The 19,691-nt window shown below is 42.5% G+C and overlaps 1 protein-coding gene across 24 annotated transcripts in view; it reads right to left on the bottom strand.

Moving 5' to 3' along the window:
* Positions 1-16,746: 16,746 nt before the first annotated feature.
* Positions 16,747-19,691, bottom strand: part of SLMAP (sarcolemma associated protein) — an 88,735-nt gene continuing 85,790 nt past the window's right edge. For all 24 annotated transcript variants that reach the window (XM_082768192.1, XM_082768194.1, XM_082768185.1 and 21 more), the window contains one exon: positions 16,747-18,680. In XM_082768192.1, coding sequence (XP_082624318.1) covers positions 18,591-18,680 — 90 coding nt within the window. In that variant the 3' untranslated portion in view covers positions 16,747-18,590. The remainder of the gene's footprint in view (positions 18,681-19,691) is intronic.

Genomic DNA, 19,691 nt, shown 5'->3' on the forward strand with positions numbered 1-19,691 from the left:
GCCGGAGCAGGGGCTGGCCGCAGCATCAGGCAGCTCACGATGACATCTTTGCTGCCGTGAAAGATCCACCTCGGTGCTTTTAGGCAGATTCCAGCTTCTGCAAGAGCAAGCTGCCCGGCTGCAGAGCTCACAGGCGACCTCCCGCCTCCCCTCAGCCCTGCCCTCTACAAAACCATGGAGATTTGGGTGTTTGCTTTCCCTAGATTACAAATCGTGCTGGCCCAGCACCAGAGTGCTGCCCCCAAAGGCTCACCTACCTTCATGCTGTGAGCAATAACAGGACTTCGCCAGCCTCAAAAAACCTGAAGCACGGTTACACACAATCTGCTAATGCCTTAGGGCGCAAGAACTGCCCAGGGCCACAAGCAGCAGGAGGACCCAGGATGCTGGGGAGACAGGCTCCAGAAAGGAGCTACATGGAACAGAAATTGGTGTCTCCATCCCTCCTCACCCAGGACAGACCATACCTAACACAGTATCTTCATGTGGAGAACTCCTCAGTCACACTGGGGATGGACCTGGGGAACGGGACGACCAATGCAGCCAGGATCTGGGGTCCAGTTACCACACAGCTACTTTACTCCATCCTTTGACTTTATTTTATATCCATATTTCTTCAATATAATAGAATACAACTTATTTTACAGAATGTATACAAACTATATCACAGTGCTTTACAGAGCAAAGCATGAATTACATGGTAAGAACCGGGAGAAAAACAATGGGGTCCTCTGCACTGTCAAGCCCACTGATTTCCCTGTGGAAAATATTTTTCTCCCTACTCAGTGACTACTCCGTGGACACCCTCAATCTACTCCTACCTGACTAGGTCCTGCCACAAGGTGACCCTGGCTGTCACCACAGCACCATCCCTGTCCCCAGCAGGAGGGCAGGGCTGGGGCTGCTGCTCCCTGCACTGAGCCTCCCACTGCTCCCATCTCCGTGTCTCACAACCCATAAAAAGCAGCTGTCTTCCGAGCATCACAGTTATTCCCAAGGTAATTACTGCAAACTCAAGGAAAGAGGAAAAAAAACGGTACAACTCATTCTTTTCTCCAAGGAAGGATGAGCTATTCTTTTTTTTTTTTTTTTTTTTTTTTTTCCCATAACACATGGGTGGCCCCAGATAAATCTCTGGGTTTGGCAATGCTGCTCACTGCATTTATGGAAGCAGTAAATCAATTGCAGCTCCACAGTAACAAAGCCAGGGCAGGACGTGGACCTGTCTCCTCTGACAGCTTTTTTTTTTTTTTTTTTTCCTTTTTGCAGCTGCTTTATGAACACAACTAGGAAAAGCATTCAGAACCATCACTCAAGATATTATGGGGGTAATGTAAGTGATTTTGGATTGATGACTGCGACATCTCTAGAAATAAAAGTACTGACAAGGGGGAAGGGGATGGCTTTTTTGGAGGTGGTGGGCAGCAGAAGCTGCTGGGGGGAGGGAATGCAAAAAAAAAAAAGGAGACAGCAAGGAGAGACAGAGGGAGACTGGCCTTGCTGGTAGGAGAAAAGATTACAGACAGATCCCCAGACTGATCTCTGTAGGAATCCCAAACGAAACGCACACCTACGCAGACACACGAACACGTAGCCACAGAAGGAAGGTACTGGGCTATGGCTTCCCGCGACGCCTGCGTCACTGCAGAACATCCCATGGTGAACGGGGCGCTATTTTAAAAATTACTTCTAATGAGTAATAAGAATAATAAAACACCCATTTTCCATTCTCTAACCTAATGGAATATACGTATAAGTTCACAGCATCTGTACAACAATGTCACGTCCAGAGCATTTCTCCAGAATTGGAAAGATCAGGTTCCCTTCCTGAAAGAGCAAAGCTGAACACACCCACGGCAGAACTGATGACAATGTGCAAAAAAAAGGAGTACAGGAAAGCATGTAGGAATGTTTCGCTGTGTCGCTTAATTTAGAAACATAGGTCAAACATACATTTGATGGGTAGGAAAAAAGGGTTAGTGGACAAGAAAATATAGATGTTTCCTAAACTCTGCTTCCTCTCCTAATCCCTCCCATTCCAGTTCTCAAGCTGCCACACGTCAATGAATCAAACTTTGACCTCAAATCGTGCAGCAGGAGAATTAGTTAAATGCTTGAACTAAATATTGCTCATAAAAAGCTTGAACTAAATATTGCTCATAAAAATCTATTTCATTTTCTTAACTGCAAGCTTTCCAACTGGGAAAGGAGTTTTAGGCCCCGACACAGTCTAAATTGGTAGGAATAGAAGTTTCTCTTCTATCCCAACCCAAATAATCTGGAAAAGATACAAACTCGCACATGGAATTCCTTTCCAGGAGAAACTCAGCATGATATTTGCTTAACCAGGAGGAATTCTCTACGTCTAAACGATCCTTGAATGATCTCTTCATTTCTGACCATACTTCCTGTAGTCCTTGAAACCACTTCAAGTATGATGGGTCTCTGCTGACCCTTGCGGCTGCCGTTCAGCGTTCCAGGAATTCCTCCTGACCAGGACCCAGAGCATCTGCTGCAGCATCTCCTGGGCCCAGCAGCCCTGGGACAAACCCACCTCAGCTTGGCTGCCAGGTCAAGCGCTACCGTGAGGTCATTCCAGCAGAAAAAGATCTCAGACCCTGCCTGCACAGCTGCACTCACCAAAAATTAAAATATTTTTTTAAAAAAATCTAATAACACATCTCTTTCATTTTATAATGCATTTATATCACAATATAGGTATAATCCCTGGAGCAGAGCAGCCACAGCCCGGTGAGTAAGCACAAAATAAGCCCGTGCAATGGCCTCGCAAACAAAATAAATGCACTGCCGGATGACATCTGGCCACACAGGTGGAGCCGGGTGAACGGCAGCTTCCAACGTTTTCAAGAACAGATTAAGACTCGGGGATAGAAATGGGTCCCACCCAGACTCATTTTGCTTTTAATCGATAGTTACGTGAGCTTTTACCTTTATTTAAAGTTTGGCTAGCTGAAAACTGATAACCACAGTCTCAAATATTAAAAGAGCAAAGTGTTTATTAAATAAATATTGGGTAGTCATTATGAAGCTTCTCTTCCAGAGAAGGTTATGACTACAATTAAAAAAAAACAAACAACATTCAAATCCTAAATAGAATAGGACTTCAGTGACTGTGTCTTGGCCCCGTTTGTCAGTGCATCACAGTTATTACTCCTGGCTCGCCACCTTACCAGCAGCAACCATTTCTCAGACCGTGGAAAGGAGGTTGCACCTTCCCTACAAGCAGGCGGAAGACTGTTGCATTAAACTAACGAGGGAAGCTTTGCCTGTGGAAAATATCATCATTCAAGTTTCCATATTGGTGGCATAGCTGGAATATCTAAGTAATCATACGAGTGTTTTCTTGGACTAGTTTTAAGATTACTGCATGAAAGGAAACGCTTTGAAGTTCTGGCAAAAATGAGAACTGGAACTGGTGGCTTTGTATCCTGCTGGGCCTTTCAGGGGCCATAAGCATATATATAGAGAGCAGTGATTAGGTCAAGCTTTTTTACTGCTTTCAAGAAACATTTCTACATCTGAACTTTTCCTTAAGAACAGAGAAAAGGAGACAGCAGCTCTCCCTGTTTTGCTCCTGGCCAGCAAAGTGGCTTTACGTGATGCTCTGCAGATACACAAGGATGGGCTGAAGGATCTTGTATTCCAAGGTCTGCTCCTGCACAGAGGCATAAGGAAACAAGCTCAGAAAGACTGTGAACTTGAGGTGAGCCCATCTCTGTGGTCTGTGCACATGCAAAGACATCTTGCTGCCTTCTCCACCACACAGGCCTGCTGAAGCCACAGGGAAGACGTCCTGCAGACCTCGTCTGGTGACTTCTTCCGAACCTCTGCTGGGCCTTAGGTTCTTGCAGGAACACGGGGCCACAGCTGAAGGCAAGACTGCAGCAGAGACCCCACTGGCCTCCCCCAGTGTGGGTGGCACTCTGTCAGACAGCTTTCACTGCACACAGGGTCAATCCCTATCCGCCGTATCCTATCTGCCTCCACAAAGACATTAAGACATGCAAACAAAGTTCACAATGATGTTATTTTGATGTGTAAACAACAATTCATGGCCAAGACAAAAAAAAAAAAAAAAAAAAAGGCAAAATATATAATATTGAGTCTAGTATGGCACCAGTTAGCTGAGAATATCCTTTTTGCTTCACCCTCCTTGCTTCAATAGGATCAGTACTTTTTAATGCAATCTTTATCGCATCATCTTAAAAGATTACTCAATTCTGTTGAAGCATAATGAACTGCGGTGTAAAGTATAATTTCCTAGGATTTCACACATGATACTCTAAATTACACTGATTCCTGCTCCAGATGTGCAAAAAGATGTGCTGAATTTTAAAGGATGCAGAGAAGATGCTATTAAATACCCACTAAGTTAGCCCTTCTCTAGAAAGTGCTATATGTAGATATAATGACCACTGAAAGAATCCGGAAAACATAGACCATATCCTAAGGCAGTGATGCATCAAACATGTGCTGAAGCCCATAAAAATAAGTTAAAGGCTGTGTTGACAGACAGGATGAAGGGAAAATCTGTTTCTGGGATTAGTAGTTACAAAAGGTCTTCCAGATCCTGGAGGAATCACAGGATGAGATTTCCAGATGGCTAACCAGGATCTTAGGAAGACCAGAGAAGAGGCACGTGTCCCTAAAGTCACCAGGCACAGCAAATCTTCTGGGTAAAGGGTATCTCAAGGTATTCCTGAGAACCTTCACGTGAAGGTGGCACCCAAAATATCCAAATGAGGGCAGGCTCTCAAAAAGCGGTCAAAATCTTCTAACATATAGTTTCCCTCAGATTTTAGCCTGAGCTTGGGTATTAGAGTAAGCAAAACACAGCAGATAGCATAAAAAGCAAGTGTGTGGCCCCTTCCAAACCATCTCAGCAGCACTGGAGCCCTTTGCAGGGCCAGGTGCTGGGCTGATGGGTCGGTCTGTAAGCATTTCCCCCACTCTGGCTGACAGCTTGGCAGCGCTGCAAGCAGCAACAAGGAAAAAAGGCAACAACCAGATGAGAGAAATCAGGAATCTGACCCAAAAGCTCATGAGACACACCTGGCTTAAGGCCAGAGAGAAGTGGCAACAGCCACCAGAGTCTTGTGTCCTTCCACGAATAGTACCCATGAAGTTGCTTGCTGACACATGAGCCCATGTCCACACAGAGTGCTAGGAAACGGGCAGCATATACCTGCTTTTCTCATGACAATTCAACAGAAATCTGTTCTTTTTGGTAAATGTGGCATAGAAAATCGAGATGAGGAGAAAGCGGGGCTTTCTCTTTCCAGCAAGCAGAGGTATCAGTGCACTGCAGCCAAGGGCCAGCCTGCACCGAGGTGGAGCCCACCAGGCTGTGGCTCTCCCCATCACAGCAAATTTTCTCCCACTCAGGCACAAAACCGATGCGTGAACCCAGCCCGGACAGCGCTCTTGGCTGCTGACAGGACAACTTCAAAAGCTGAATGACAAGCTGTAGAGCAGATGTTCACCCCTGGCAGCAACTACAGCCGTGCTGTGGTGCATCATCTTGCTTTTTAAGCCACGGCCAGAAAGGATGCGCGTTTCCTACAGGCTGTGTTATATGAAGGAGGCTGAACCTGAACGTGGTGATATTTTCTGACAGACACCAGCAAACTTCACCAGCAAATTTTTCTCTGGTAGGAAACCAAGCGCTTCCCCGACAGTTCATCAGTGCCCTGAGCACCAGCACCTCTCCGAATGACTAACACACTGAATCACAGCAGCAAGGCAGCGGTTCCCGTTACTTTATGGTTCAGGCATCATTTACAAAAGGCCTCTGGAGGAGTACAAAAACAGATTTCTGGAGGAAGCCTGAAGAGGACAAAAGAGCTGCCTGTGTTTGCCTAGCATTTCCCAGCAGGCTGCAAGCACTAATTTTCACACAGTTTAAAAAAAAAAAAAAAATAGTTTTTGCTAATAAATTACAGTTTGATTCACAAAGCTGATCTGGCTCAGGACACGGCATCTCTTCAACATGCAACGTGAAGATGAATCAGATGTAGCTCATAAGAACATCATTCTTAACATTTGCTCTTCCAGAACTATTTAAGGTTCCTGTTCTATAATAAAAGATGATGTCATTCTTAATAAATGTAATGGTGCTCAGACCAAACCTAGGAAACCAGTCTCTTTGCTCTAAGAGTTTAGAAACCACGTTAACTTTCTTATCAGGTAGGAGAGTGTAAAAACTGGCCATGGTATAAATAGAAACATAGATAAAGAGAAAAATGTGCAAAAGTAACTGAAAACACATACTTGACACATACTTCTTTTGTTCCTAGAAAACTGGCTAAGTCAAAAGTGATACAGTTCTCATTGCTCCCCCTCTGTCCATGTTAGGGAGATTAAACTTCCACACAGGAGAGCTGTAACTGAAAAGTATTGCCATTATTCTAAGCACAAATAGCTTTTTCTCTAATACCGAGCATGCATGTGGCCTCCCCTCTCCCCCCAGCTTACATTTTACGAGAGTTTGAACAGTCAGAGAAAACTCTCCTTCCACACGGTCAGGATGTTAAGATTTCAACCTCCTTGCAGCAGGAAAATAAAGTCATCTTCTTTGCAATGCCACCGCACTGAGCATACACACAGCACTTAAAGAGTAATGCATGAACTGATCTCTGCCATTGCTGAACACTGCAGTGATCCCGAAGCAGGTCTTGGTCCTGTCATGTCTGCAGATGCTCTGTTAAGGACTCCAGGGACATAGAGCAATTACTAGGGTTTGTTTCTGCTTTCCAGGAGCAGTTCTGTTTAGGAGAGAATAAAAAGGGATTATTTTTACCTTATCGTTTGGACTAAGAGGGTGTGAATTGAATATGTCTTCCCACAGGGATGCATCTAACAGCTAAGTGTTATAGTGCCACGTAACAGGGGGGTTTCTCACAGGTAGTGTACCCAGCCCTAGAGGCTAACAAGGGTGAAGAGTGGGGCCCAATTAGCAGCACAGCTGGGGGCTGCGTGGTCGATAACACTGCTGTGTTCAGGCCACACACTGAGGGCTGTCCAAAGTTCTTCTGGTTTGGAGTGGTTTGTTTGTTGGATTTGTTTTGCTTTAAGACTGTTATACTTGACATCTGATTCTGGTAAAAATAACAAACCATCTCATTTTACTTAACATCAAATTTACATTAAAACAGTACTGTAAACTGCATTGTCTGAATCTGTGGGACTGTAGGAAGTCTCTATAAGGCATTTTCCATTTGCATGTGTATAGAGAAGAAAACATTTAAGTGAAGATAATTTTTTCCATATATATTCTGTACCTTATTATATACAAGAGAGAACAAGACAAAACAAAATTAGAACAAAGATTCTTTGAAGTTTCCAAAGAATCTTTGCCGTAACCATAGGGATGGCCAAAGCAAAGCTCCACGGATGAAGCAACGGATGAAGCAACAAATGCATCGAGCGCGTCTCACTCAGAGCACAGGATTTAGCCAACACAATACCCAGACCTCGCAGAGGACGTGCTGACACCAACATCCTATTTCCTACAGCAGAAGAGGTCGACAGGTCTTACCTTCTCCTGACGCAGTCACCCTTCATTGTGCCCCACAACAAAGCCTGGCTACGCCTGTCCCCATGATGGCCCCATACCAGGGGCACAGGGCACATGCACTGTGTGAGGTGACCGCCGCTACGCCTCACCCTATGCTTCCTGCAGCAGTGATGGCCGAGGCAAAAGCCTTTGCTCCCTGGAGACCACAGTGACTAGAAGGCGATCTCTAACTAAACACCCTGGAAGGGATCGCTACATTCTTTGTTGTTCACCTGCTGGATGCTGTGAGCAAAGCTCCACGTAAAGCAGAAGGAGCCTGCATGCGGGCCCAGCCTCGGCCGCTCAGGCGGCGCTGAGTGGTGGTGACCTCGCAAGGGCAGTAGGAAACCCGGGCCCCAGCTGAATGCCAGGAAGGGGACAAGAATGGAGCAGGCTTCCCAAAAGGTTCAGCAGGCACGGAGCAGGAAGGCAGACGCTGTCTCCAGGGCCCCTCTCTCAGGCAGTGCTCTAAGCAGCACCATTGCCTTGCTGCCTCCGAAGCCGTGCCTCCCGCACGAGGCAGGCCAGCTCCCCACCATGCAGGCTGCTGGTAGCTGCAGGACATCCACCAGGCAGCAGCAACCCAGCAGGCAGGGACTGAGGACACGGGGGTGCTCCTCCAAGGCCGTGAGAGGGCTTCCCTCCTCTGATGCAAAACCCAGGAACCCCCCTCTCCTTCCCAGGCCTGCTCGCCTCACCCTTCCCTTCCTGATGCCCCCCGTGCCTCTCTGCTGCGTGCTGTGAGAACTTTCCCCAAACACACAGTTTCTCTCCCATTTCCTTCCTCTCAAGACACCTGGAGCTTCCTCCTGCAGCAAACCCTGCTGCCCCCCTGCAGTGACACCATCCAAGCCTCGCTTCCCAGGCCCTCGGCTGGCTGTGACCTGGGAACAGCCACACCAACAGCACGGGGCTGCTGGGGCGGTGAACTCAGAGACAGCACGGCTAAAGATGTGAGGGCTTTTACATGCTGAAGATGACAGGTAGCTTATTTCAGCACAAATAGTCTGACATCCTCGAGGAAAAACAGAAGCAGGAACTACTGGCAAGGACTCTCTAAAGAAAGCTGTAGGGGAAGCGTTTTCCATCATGAAATGTGGGATAAAATGCATTCGAAATTTCTGTTTTGACATCTCAAGCTGTTACGGGAAGCTCCTTGTTGAAGAGAGGCAGTTCTGCATGCAATAAGCAGCGCAGCACCGAAAGAAAATTCCTCTCCAGTTTCAATGCCAGTGTAAGAGTTATTGAGAGGCAGCCAATATATTTGGGGATGCTTTTTACACTGCCCATTGCAAACAAAGAGGTGCCTCAGCAGAGATCTGCAGACACAGCAATTACCATTAATATCGACTCCAACTGCACCCTTTCAACACAGTGGATTTTAAAAGCCTGAAATGCTTTCAGTTTTGCCTGAATCCATCCCATTAAAACAGAACTGAGAAGCACAAGGCTTCATTATGCTAAGACAGACTGCACAGGTGAGTTTTATACAGTGCCCTGCTACATCAAGCTGTTTCTGCTCTACTGTTCACTTGATTCAAAAATACAGGTAAACGCACAGCTTGGATGGCTGTTAGAATGTGTAGTTGTAAAATCAAATTTGCATATGTACACTTAACACACAACTTGGACTCCAGCTGGGAGCCAGAAGGCAGACTACAGGATATTGAGATACAAAAGACTGTGGTTTCCACCAGAGTGTAAACGTTCAGAGCGCAATCACACGGGCACAGCTTAGGTCCAGTTCTCCCACCCTGGGCACTTGGACATGCTGGCACAGATGTAATCACATTTACTGAATCACCCTTAGATCCCACTTCTCCAAACCCATCAGAACCCACATTTGCACATTGAATCATCTTAACCTGCATGACTGCACAGAAAGGCACAGATGGGAACAGCAAGATGCAAGCAAGGCCGTTATACCTGCCCATGTCTGTAGACAACCATGATACAAAGCAGGGACAGAAACAGCCACCACCAAGGAAGCGTGGTTGACTGGATGCTAAGGCCTCTCTAAATGCTGCGCTTGGCTTGAGCTGCTTTTGAACAGGTGAGCTAACTGCATACAAGATTTGGATAGCAACAGACCTCAGAAGGATTATCTTTCAATTTTTCATGTTCCAAGAGACCTCTTTTCACTTTTTTTTTTTTTTTTTTTCTCAGCTTGATTAGTCAGAACATGGAAGGGTGAAGCAGTGGTGTCCGTAACCAGCATTAACAGGATGTGACTCCACCATGACTCATCAGCCTCTTCATCCTCAATTGGAGACGGCTGCTTGCACATGTATTACTATTACCTACGGTAATCCTCATCAAGACAAACATCTTTGCATGCTTGTCTCACAGGTAGCAACCTTCCCCTTAAACAGTTATAACTTGGTATTTTCACAGTATATTCACACCAAAAAGGACTGAAGACCTCCAATACGTGCTCAAAATCTAAAAAAAATAGCACAGCAGCTTCCCAATGAAACGTCCAAGCCATCAGGATCTAGCTAAACCTGAATCCCACTTATAGTACATGAAATAAAAAAAAGTTGACCTGTATAATTGCAGAATATAACTAATTACCCATTTATTTATCTATTTATTTATTTATTTTTTAGGTTTTAAAACTTACCATGCTTTAATATTCTTCAGTGAAATGGTTTTCATGGGAACTGGAAAACATTTACATTAAATGAACCAAATTAACACCACTGTTATATGAGTCTGTGTGTATATGAGTAGAGTTGAGATGCTTTTGAAAAAGACCTCTGCCAGTTCAACAGCTGCATCTTCCATCCTGATACACGTTTCATTAATGCTTCATCGATGAATTTCCTTGCACACCTAGGGGCGTTCAGTAGCAAGGACTCCCAGCAGACCCAGACCCACTTCCTGAGCAGATGCTGGATCCAATACATCTGATAAAGCAATTCAGTTCCACCAAAGAAATATCCCCAAAGCACTCTTTCTGATGCAATTATTCCAGTATTTGTTTCTTAATTACTCAGGAAAGCATCAGCTTAGGACAAATATATATTTTTACCACTCTCTCTAGTTTTGAAATGAGAAGCACCATTTAAATCAAGATTTTTGTTGCTTTGCTATTAAAAATATTCTCCTGAACAGAGGCATGGATGTACTTGGGAACACCCTCGCTCACTGCATACACAGTGTAAAGTAATAATAATGGAGATTGTTAATCAGCTGTTATTGGCTAGGACATAATTGAGAACATATAAACATGATACTATGCAGCAGGTGCGTGATGGCAGCAACATGAAATTTACTGTTTAAACAGACTGATGAGAGCCCTTTACATCTGAACGTTTTGGAAACTAAGAAGGACTTATAACTCAGAGAAATCTCAGAGGAAGGACGTACGGACGTACTACTGTTGCAACAGGTAGGGCCAGGACAGCAGAGATGCTGACACCTGGTCAACCAAAATCAGCAAGTGCAATGAAAATGACCATGAAGTTGCTGCAGGCTATGTGTTCACTTGCGTGCCATTGCAGTAAGTATGAAATGGGGAAAAAAAACCCTGAGCAATACATTTCTATTACAATGCCCAGACACAGTCAGATCAGTTACATTCTGCTACACAGAAACTGCCAATGAGCTTGACTGCTATATACAATTGAAAAGAACCACTTTGATATCAAACCTAAGCAGCCTGTAATACTGATAGTGAATTCTCAGGAACAAAAAAAAAATTATCACCATTTTCCACCCACAGCATTACTCAGAAAAAAAAAACAAACACTAATTCAGTGTTTGTCGCCTTGGTCTAAGGATGAGTACTTTGCACTGGCATCTGGGAGACAGGCACCCAAGACAAAGTCACTGGCAGACAGAGTAATATCTGGTACCAACAACATCCACAAAAAGCAGTTAGATATGTTTAACACTATAGGCTTTTTTCTTTAAAAGCCAACATCTAATGCACCTGGTAGAATGTTTTAATGTCAACTCAAAGTTTAACTTTTTAGAAAGAGAAACAGAAAAGAGAGAAGCTAGCTAGGCTTTTACACCAGGACTTGTCAGGGCCTGGCGTGCAACCATGCTAACTCAAATCCCAGCCTGGGCTGGATCCAAAGCACACAGCAAACACAGAGGAAACTTTCCCCCTCGCGCGGCCACAGCTTGCTGAGAGCCACCTGCCTGCCCTCAGTGACTGCCCTTCTGACGAGCCAGCACTGATCAGAGCTCCACAAGTACACGGGATTTACAGCACAGGTTAGCAGCTGTAGGCTTTTCGGTTTTCTTATAGGATGATCTGCGAACGACGTCCCCAAATCTGTGAAAGATGGCACTGAACAAACCAGGGCCGCACTCACACCGTGCACCAAGTACTGCCAGCCCATCTCGCTCTGGGTTTGTGTACAAAAACAAGCACTGCTTGGAGCCCTGCTTTACCTTGGAGCAGGGGAAGAAACATTGTGTGTCTGTGAACCCCAGTTGTACCAAATAAACAGTTAAATAAATCCAAATTTATTTTAAAAGTACGTTTTAACTGGTTTCATTAACGAGTTGTCATCTGTTGCAATAAGGCAGCGCTGCATGTTACTGGGAAAATGTAGAGTGCTGAAATTTGGAGTTAGGCTGAATGAAAGACCATGTACAATACAAATCAACTTTCTGTTGTGTTGTAGATTTATTCTTGTAAATTTTACTGTTTATTCATCCCAAAAGACACATTGTATATTCGGAACATTTTAAATACGAGTTACTATATTCTTCAAGACAAGTATTGTTGCTGCATCAGACTGATGACACATCCAATAAAGTATTTTCCAGAGTAAGAACTCCTAACAAGAAATATAAATATAATATTGACATAATGGTTTGGCATGAAAAGATTAAAATAACTCCATTCCATACTGAAGCCCTTACATGAACACTCGTAGTGTGTGTGTGTGGTGATTCTAAGGGATTTCTATCAGAGGGTACTGAAACAAATACAAGCTAGATTTTGGATGACCTTTATTCCGATGGAACAGAACAATCACTTTTCTCTTGTTACTCATCAGGTCTGAGAAAATTACGTAAGCTTTGGTTTACCTTCATCAGATATGGTAAATAGAGAACATGCTTAGAGGCACACCTGCATTTTCAATATATCTCCTGACATAATGAAATAATTACATATAATGAAATAATTACATCTCCATACTAACCTTCCTTTGCATGGTTGCTAAACGCAAGCAATTGTGATCTATTTTACCACACGCAAGCGCAATCTCAAAGAGCAGTTATACACATGCACACATATCCTTGGTGCATTAGAAGTGTTACATTGCCAGCACTGGAAATAATGCTCAGACAGTCTCTGTAGGTTGAAAAATTTAGTCACATGAATAATTTGGAATTAGAAATGCCTTTGAGAGGCAAGTGGCAGTAAGAGGCAGCAATATAGCTAGGAGAAAAGGAAAAGATGTATGGTCTTGGGAAAACTGAAAACTTGGGAAAACTGCTTCAGCTCTAATCGAATCACCTAGTAATCTATGGGAAGCAATCAGTACAGAATGCCAGAACATAGAATAATTTATAACTATCAAAGCATTTTTTTTAAATAAAATTCTTTTTTTTTTCTTAAAGTGAATTTATTGGTGTTACTATACCAAGAATTCTGTAAGTCATTTGACAGCCCAATATAAATGATTGCTACACTACTAGCACTGCTACTAATAATGCAGATTAAGAAACAGCTGACATTGCAAAAACAAAGTGAAGTAATCATTGTGTGTTTTCTCTACTGTCCTGCAGAGATCTGGGATTTGGCTCACTACCATTCAACACTTTTTGATCAATAATGTAGAAAAGCTTTAACAGTCATTGCTATTAAAACCTGAAAGAAAAAAAAAAAAAGACAAACCAAACAAAAAATAGCAAAAACAAAAGAACACTGACGATGGTGAACAGTAATGGGAACAGCTTTCTGTCTTGCGCTGCCCACTTACAGCAGTTACTGCTGAACAATCCTGCAGTCAGATACCACGCGGCTGGAGCGATGTGAGGAATGCACGGATTTGATTCGCAAGATTAAAATCCAAATGTTAGAGAAGCCAGTGAATACCAGAAAGGTCCTAGGGATCTGGTAGGCAGCCAAACAGGATTATCAGAGTGGGATACAAAACGTATTATCTATCCCGTGTTAGTAAGGTTGTCACTGTAAGAGCATGTTCTGTTCTGGCATCCCCTCCAAAAAAATAACGCTCACACAATTAGAAATAATTTTAGAAGCTGACAACAAAAATTAGAGGAATGAAGAAAAAAAAATAAGAAACTCAATCCATTCACATAAAATAATATTAGAAGGTATTTTAGAAAATTAGGTATTTATTTAAATGGAATTTTGATCATAGTGTGTCAAATGTCTGGATCAGGACAACACTTGCAGTAGCAAAACATCCTCTAAAAGAGATGCACTGAAATCTAACAGCTGGGAGCCCAAACCAGATGAATTCAAGCATTTTTTTTTTTTTTTTTTTTTTAATAACAAGAGTACAGTATTTGCTCAAATAACTTACCTAGAGAAGTGACCAACTCTTTCCCTGAAGTTCTTAAATCAATATTTCTTTCTAAAATATGTGCTGTAATGCAGCACATATTGACATTATGTTTCTGATATTAAAATCAGTGAAGTTTTGTGACTGCGATACCCAGAGCAGTAATCAGATGTGAATTCCCTCCACCTTTGAATGAATGGAAATTTGAGTCTCTAATGGCCATTACCACTGAAACTTTTGTTTCAACTGCTAATTTGCCTTCTACTTCTAATTTGCCAAGCCAAATCCGATAATATGGTAGCAGTTCTTAAAGCAGTAATGGGTGCAAATCCTCTCCAAGCAGAAGAACCTGGCTCTATGGGCAAAACTTTTACTAATTTGAATACTTACTAATTTGAACTAGCTGGCACAAAATAAAAACCTAAGGAAGCAGGAAGGACTGGGAGACACATACTGCAGCCTGATTCCTGCCAGAGGAAGATGGACAGAGGGACAGAAGAAAGGAAGGAAGGGATTGTGCGTCCAGAAGTGCACAGAGGGACTGGGAACATCAAGGCACCTGGATCTGAGGAATTCAGAGCAGTTGTTTGCTAGAAACAAATCACCCTTAGAACAGATTTAGAGGTATGTGCTTGGAAGACAGAAGGGGAGAGGGAATATGGCTTCTAATTCTTTCCTTTGACCTACTGATATTTTAAAGAAAACTCTTGAAACAAGTTGCTAAGGGCAGATGAAAAACCAGAGGGGATAAAAGGCCCCAGGAGGAAACCAGCCAACTCGTTGCAGAGCTAGTGTGAGCTACAGCAGCCTCCCGAAAGCCCCTGGGGTTGGGGTGACCTGGTGTTTTAAAGCACTCGGGTGCTGCTGGTGGAATGAATCGGCAGGGCATTTACCACAGAGAAGACTGAAGCTGAAGAAATGACTCTTGCAAACGACAGAGCCACACAGATTAAGGCAGGAGACATTCAAAATGTAAAGCACGCTGAAAATTTGAACAGATGATATACTTCAGAAAACTTAATTTAAAAAATTTAATATACCCTCAAAATATACCTTTGCCTCAGCTATCAGTCATTTGACACTAAATCTCCCTAAGACTGTTTTATGAGAAAACTGCAGTATATTGTGCAGGCTCACAACTCTCTATTTAGCACCAAAACATCCAGAGAGTCTGGAAGAAGGGTCAGGAAGACTCTGGAAGAACACCTTTAGTTCAGCTGTAAGGAACAGCAAAGTTACAGTACATTTTTTATGTTGTACACCAAAGGCCTGTTGCTGTAGTAGTCCCCAGGAAGGCGGAATTGCTATTAGAACTTAAAAATAATAGTAATAATAAAAAAAAGTGCCTCATCAAGACACCAGAGAAAAACTGAAGAAGTATTCGGACATTTTATTATGATAAATTTTCCAAATTGAACTAGTAACCAATAAAATAACTCTCAGATGTATTTTCCTAGTATGAGAAACCTTTTTAAAACCTCAGAGTTTGGTTCAAGCTCAGAGCACTCATTTTACAAGTAGACTCAGAGCATCTTAAATGCTTGTGAAAAGCTGTTCTTGTTGCAGGAATTCCAAGGCTTAGCTAATCAAGCCTCAAAACTAAAAAGAAAAAAAAAATCTGAATGTAAAAGAGCACAGATATTTACCATAAACAAACACAATGAAAACCAGCTGAAAAGAGAGGTTTGTGGACAGGCTGCTTACAAAACTTCACTTGCTGCTTTAGTGTCAACGCGCTGGAGAACAGTAACTTCCCATTCCCCAGCCCTTCTCCAGGGATTCTCAGGGAGTGAACTGTGCTGATTCCTGATCATTTTGAACATGCAAATGTCAAGAACTCCTGGGAAAGGCCTGGTATTAGGGAAACACAGGTATAATTGTAAGCATGAGCACCCATGCAATGTGTACTATGCATCTGTGTATGCAATGTAAATATGCACACATGCACGTAATTAATCTTTCTCCTTTAATACAGCCATGTTGGGTCTCAAATTTCAGCTCTCTGATGCACTAAAGATTTCTGAAAACACAACATTTGTCTTTAATACAAAACCAGGCCTACGTCACAGGCAGCACTGCTCAGTATGGGGCACCCGTTGGCAGTGGGGGCCCCCAACCGATGTGGGTCCAAAGGAACTCAGCCCCTTCCCCGCTGCGAGCCACGAGGGACCCCTGCTCCTGGCCTCTGCTCCACCTCCTCACACCATGTCTACATGCTACCCGCAGGGAGGAGGGAAGAGGATCAGTTGGAAAAGTGGCTGAAAGGGACAACCGGGGAGTGCAGGATGCTAAGGAACAGAGGCAGCATCAGGCTCCCTTCCCCCAGAAGGGCTTTCCATATCCACAGCCACTGCTCCTGCGATCTCATGACCTCTGCCACAGGCACAATCCAGCTTTCAGCTGTAAAAACTTTATTATTTTCTCCCCGGCAAGAACGTTCCCAAGTTCTTCATGGCCCTCTCCTCCCCCCTTTCTTTCTGAAAGCCACAGACAGGAGAGAGATCAGCTAGACAAAAACCAGTGCAAATGTGAAATACAACGTAAAAAAAAAAGTCTTTTGATATTACTGAACATGCTGCAGACATTGTGCCTAGTAATCGTGGCAACATCTAGCACAAAAGAAACTTAGCATGAGTATTGTTTTCAAATGAGATTCAACTCAAACATGCATAGGGAGAGTAAAGTTATTTTATTAAATCATGCACATCACGTGTGTTAGTGCAAATAGTTTAATCTGTACTCCAGAAATTCTATTGTATTTTTATATCTTTACAAAATAGATTTAAAACAATTATTTACTTTAAAAAATGTAATTCTGAAGTTAAGCATTTCAGAACAATATTTGCAATAACCTATATACAAGAGGTACTGAGTACCACTGGCATACGAGTGTTCTGTGGTTGGGTGGCCTCCTGCAACTGAAAATGATGAAATGAATGAACTAAATGACAATATTTTCTACAAGTCACTTGCGGACTTATTTCCATAACTAATAATCCTCCCAAGAGCAAATCCCATGTAACTTAAGATAGACCCTTTGATTAAAGGACAATGACCCTCAAAACTTTACAAGGTAAATTATATACTAAATTTCTATTTAAATATTTAAACTACCTGTTGATTGCCATAGAATTGTTTAAAGCCAATTCAAATGTTGAGATTATCTCCCTATGTTGAAGCTCTCTTTAGCAGAGCCATTTTACTTTACCATTCTTTAGCATATTATTTAAGTCTTTAATAAACTTTTTTGACAGAACTGTTGAGCTGAACAAGACAACTAGAGTCTACATTTAATTCAGCACTAACTACAGTGATTCCCACCAAAAGTCAGCAAAAAGCAATAGGCATAGTACTTGGATAAGGAAAATAAACTTTGTAATGGGGACCACTGCATCGTACTTACAGCCATGGGATGAGGATGCACAAAATTCTACTACCAAATTAAAATCATATTCACTTGACAATACATTACCAGGAATATGATTCCAATTTTGTAGTATTTTATGTATCTTAGATTTTTTTTCAGCTAATCACACTGTTGCAGTTCTCTTAATGAAGTTATGTCAATAAAAGCTTAATTAAAGAGTTTATCCAGCTCGTAAGAAAGTATCAAATGACTGAAAAAATAAATCGATACAATGTGATATGTGAGAAAGTATTCATACTTTTAAAGAACGCACCTCTTTAAATATATGAAATTTAATAAATTACATTCAAACTAAAGTTAACGTGAGTTGAACCACTGCACTATGTCCATCAAATGACCAAGTGTTTGCTCCCAGAAATACCTTAGCTCACTCAAGAACACACACATGCTTATACTCGCACACGCGCACACTAAATACTCTAGGCTGGTCTCCACCATCAGTATCTCTCTCTCTTTAAGGCTGGACATGAACTGTGTTTATTCCCCAAAAGTCATTAATAAAGCAATCCTTATCAAAGAAAAATATGTTTCCTTCAAAAGGCGTGATAAGAGAAGTTTTCGTAAGTCTTGTTCCCAACAGCTCAGTGACTAACAGCAAGTAAAATGATATACTAGTTTAAAAAAAAAAAATCATACTGAAAGGCACTGAGCACACTGCATCCGTTTTCCAAGTATCTGCAAGGTTACTTGGCTTGGGTGTCCAAATCAGAAATGTTGTTTTCCTTTTAAATCTGGCAATCAGATTCTAAAGCACGTGTCTGCAAACCTAGCTATTATAAATAATTTGGTACCAAGAAGCCTACTTTAGGCCACCATTATAGTATTCAGAATCCCAACATACTAATTTAAAACTTGCATGAAATTGTAAGCAAAAATATTGCTCACAGTATGATGAATCACAATTTTATTCCCTCTTTATAGACAGATACATTTTATACAGTTTAAAGCAAATGACCCTACTGCTGTTCTCACGCGGAGCTGTGCTGTATTAAGAGGTAAAAAGGAAGAGAATTAATCTGTTTTCCCTCAGTATATGAATGTTGCCAGCTTCTAAAGGGAGGACGGTGTATGGATTCAACAACAGTTCTCATGGAGAAGCTCTGGTTAGGCCTGGGTACAGCACCACGGCTGTTACAGCAACCAAAGCTGCCATCACAGGCATCCAAGGCCATTGTCTCTGTGTGGAAAGAAAAAAAAAATCAATATCATATTTGTTCTAATTCACACTAATCAGTTTACCCCATGGTTCCTGAAAGTCCTGAGTACCTGTTGATAGGCATCTCTAAAATGTTACCCACGAGCCCTACTGCAGGCTAGTCCTGACTTGGAGGGGCACAGTGACCCACGTTGCTCTGGCCAAGGGAGTTCCACAGCTCTTCATGACTGAAGGTCGCCAGGAGAACCAGTTCTGTATTTTCAGCTTCGTTACTGTACACACCTCAAAGAAATCTGCTATTAAACACATGAGGGCTTAAGATGTTTAAAACATCACTTGTGCGAAGCCATCGCTAGCCAGGTGTATGTAGTACTGACATCTTTAACTTGGCTTTTGAAGGTTCGAACCCGGATCTCTGAAGTTAGTTCATAACAGATCCTAACAAAATCATTTCCAACGGACTGTCACGACATTTTATGACGACAATAAGAGAAGGACACACTGGGAGACGTTAGAGGAAATGCAAGCTGAGAGGTCAGAATACAAACCAACCACCTATTTCGCATCTTGGTTTTATCCCATCTTCTTCACAGCCATAGTGAGAAAAATAAGGGTTTACAGCCAGAGAGGAATTTCTTAGTCCGTAAATAAGAACTGAAGCTTGTTGATTTTTATTATTATTTAGAGGCAAACTCTTCATTTTTTCACAGTTAATTAAGCAATTAAGCTTTCTTCCAGGCCCTAGCATCACAGCATTGTGCAAAAGGTAGCCCATTTGCTAAAGACAAACTGAGACCAAGTTAGAAGAGGCACATTCAGAACCAGTTAGAATGGAAGTCATTGTTAGAATTAAAGAAATCAGACAGATGTTAAGTGATTAGTTGATCACTCAGCTCATCAGTATCGACAGAATGGCAATATTAAATGAAGGGTTTGCTTCAGGTAAAGGCATACCTGTGAGCATTTCACCATGCACTATTTTATACAGAAATGGCACATACAGGTGAGAGGGACAAACATACATCGACTGAA

This window comes from Aythya marila (genome assembly GCF_965140915.1).
Source record: "Aythya marila genome assembly, chromosome: 10".
Lineage (NCBI taxonomy): Eukaryota > Metazoa > Chordata > Aves > Anseriformes > Anatidae > Aythya > Aythya marila.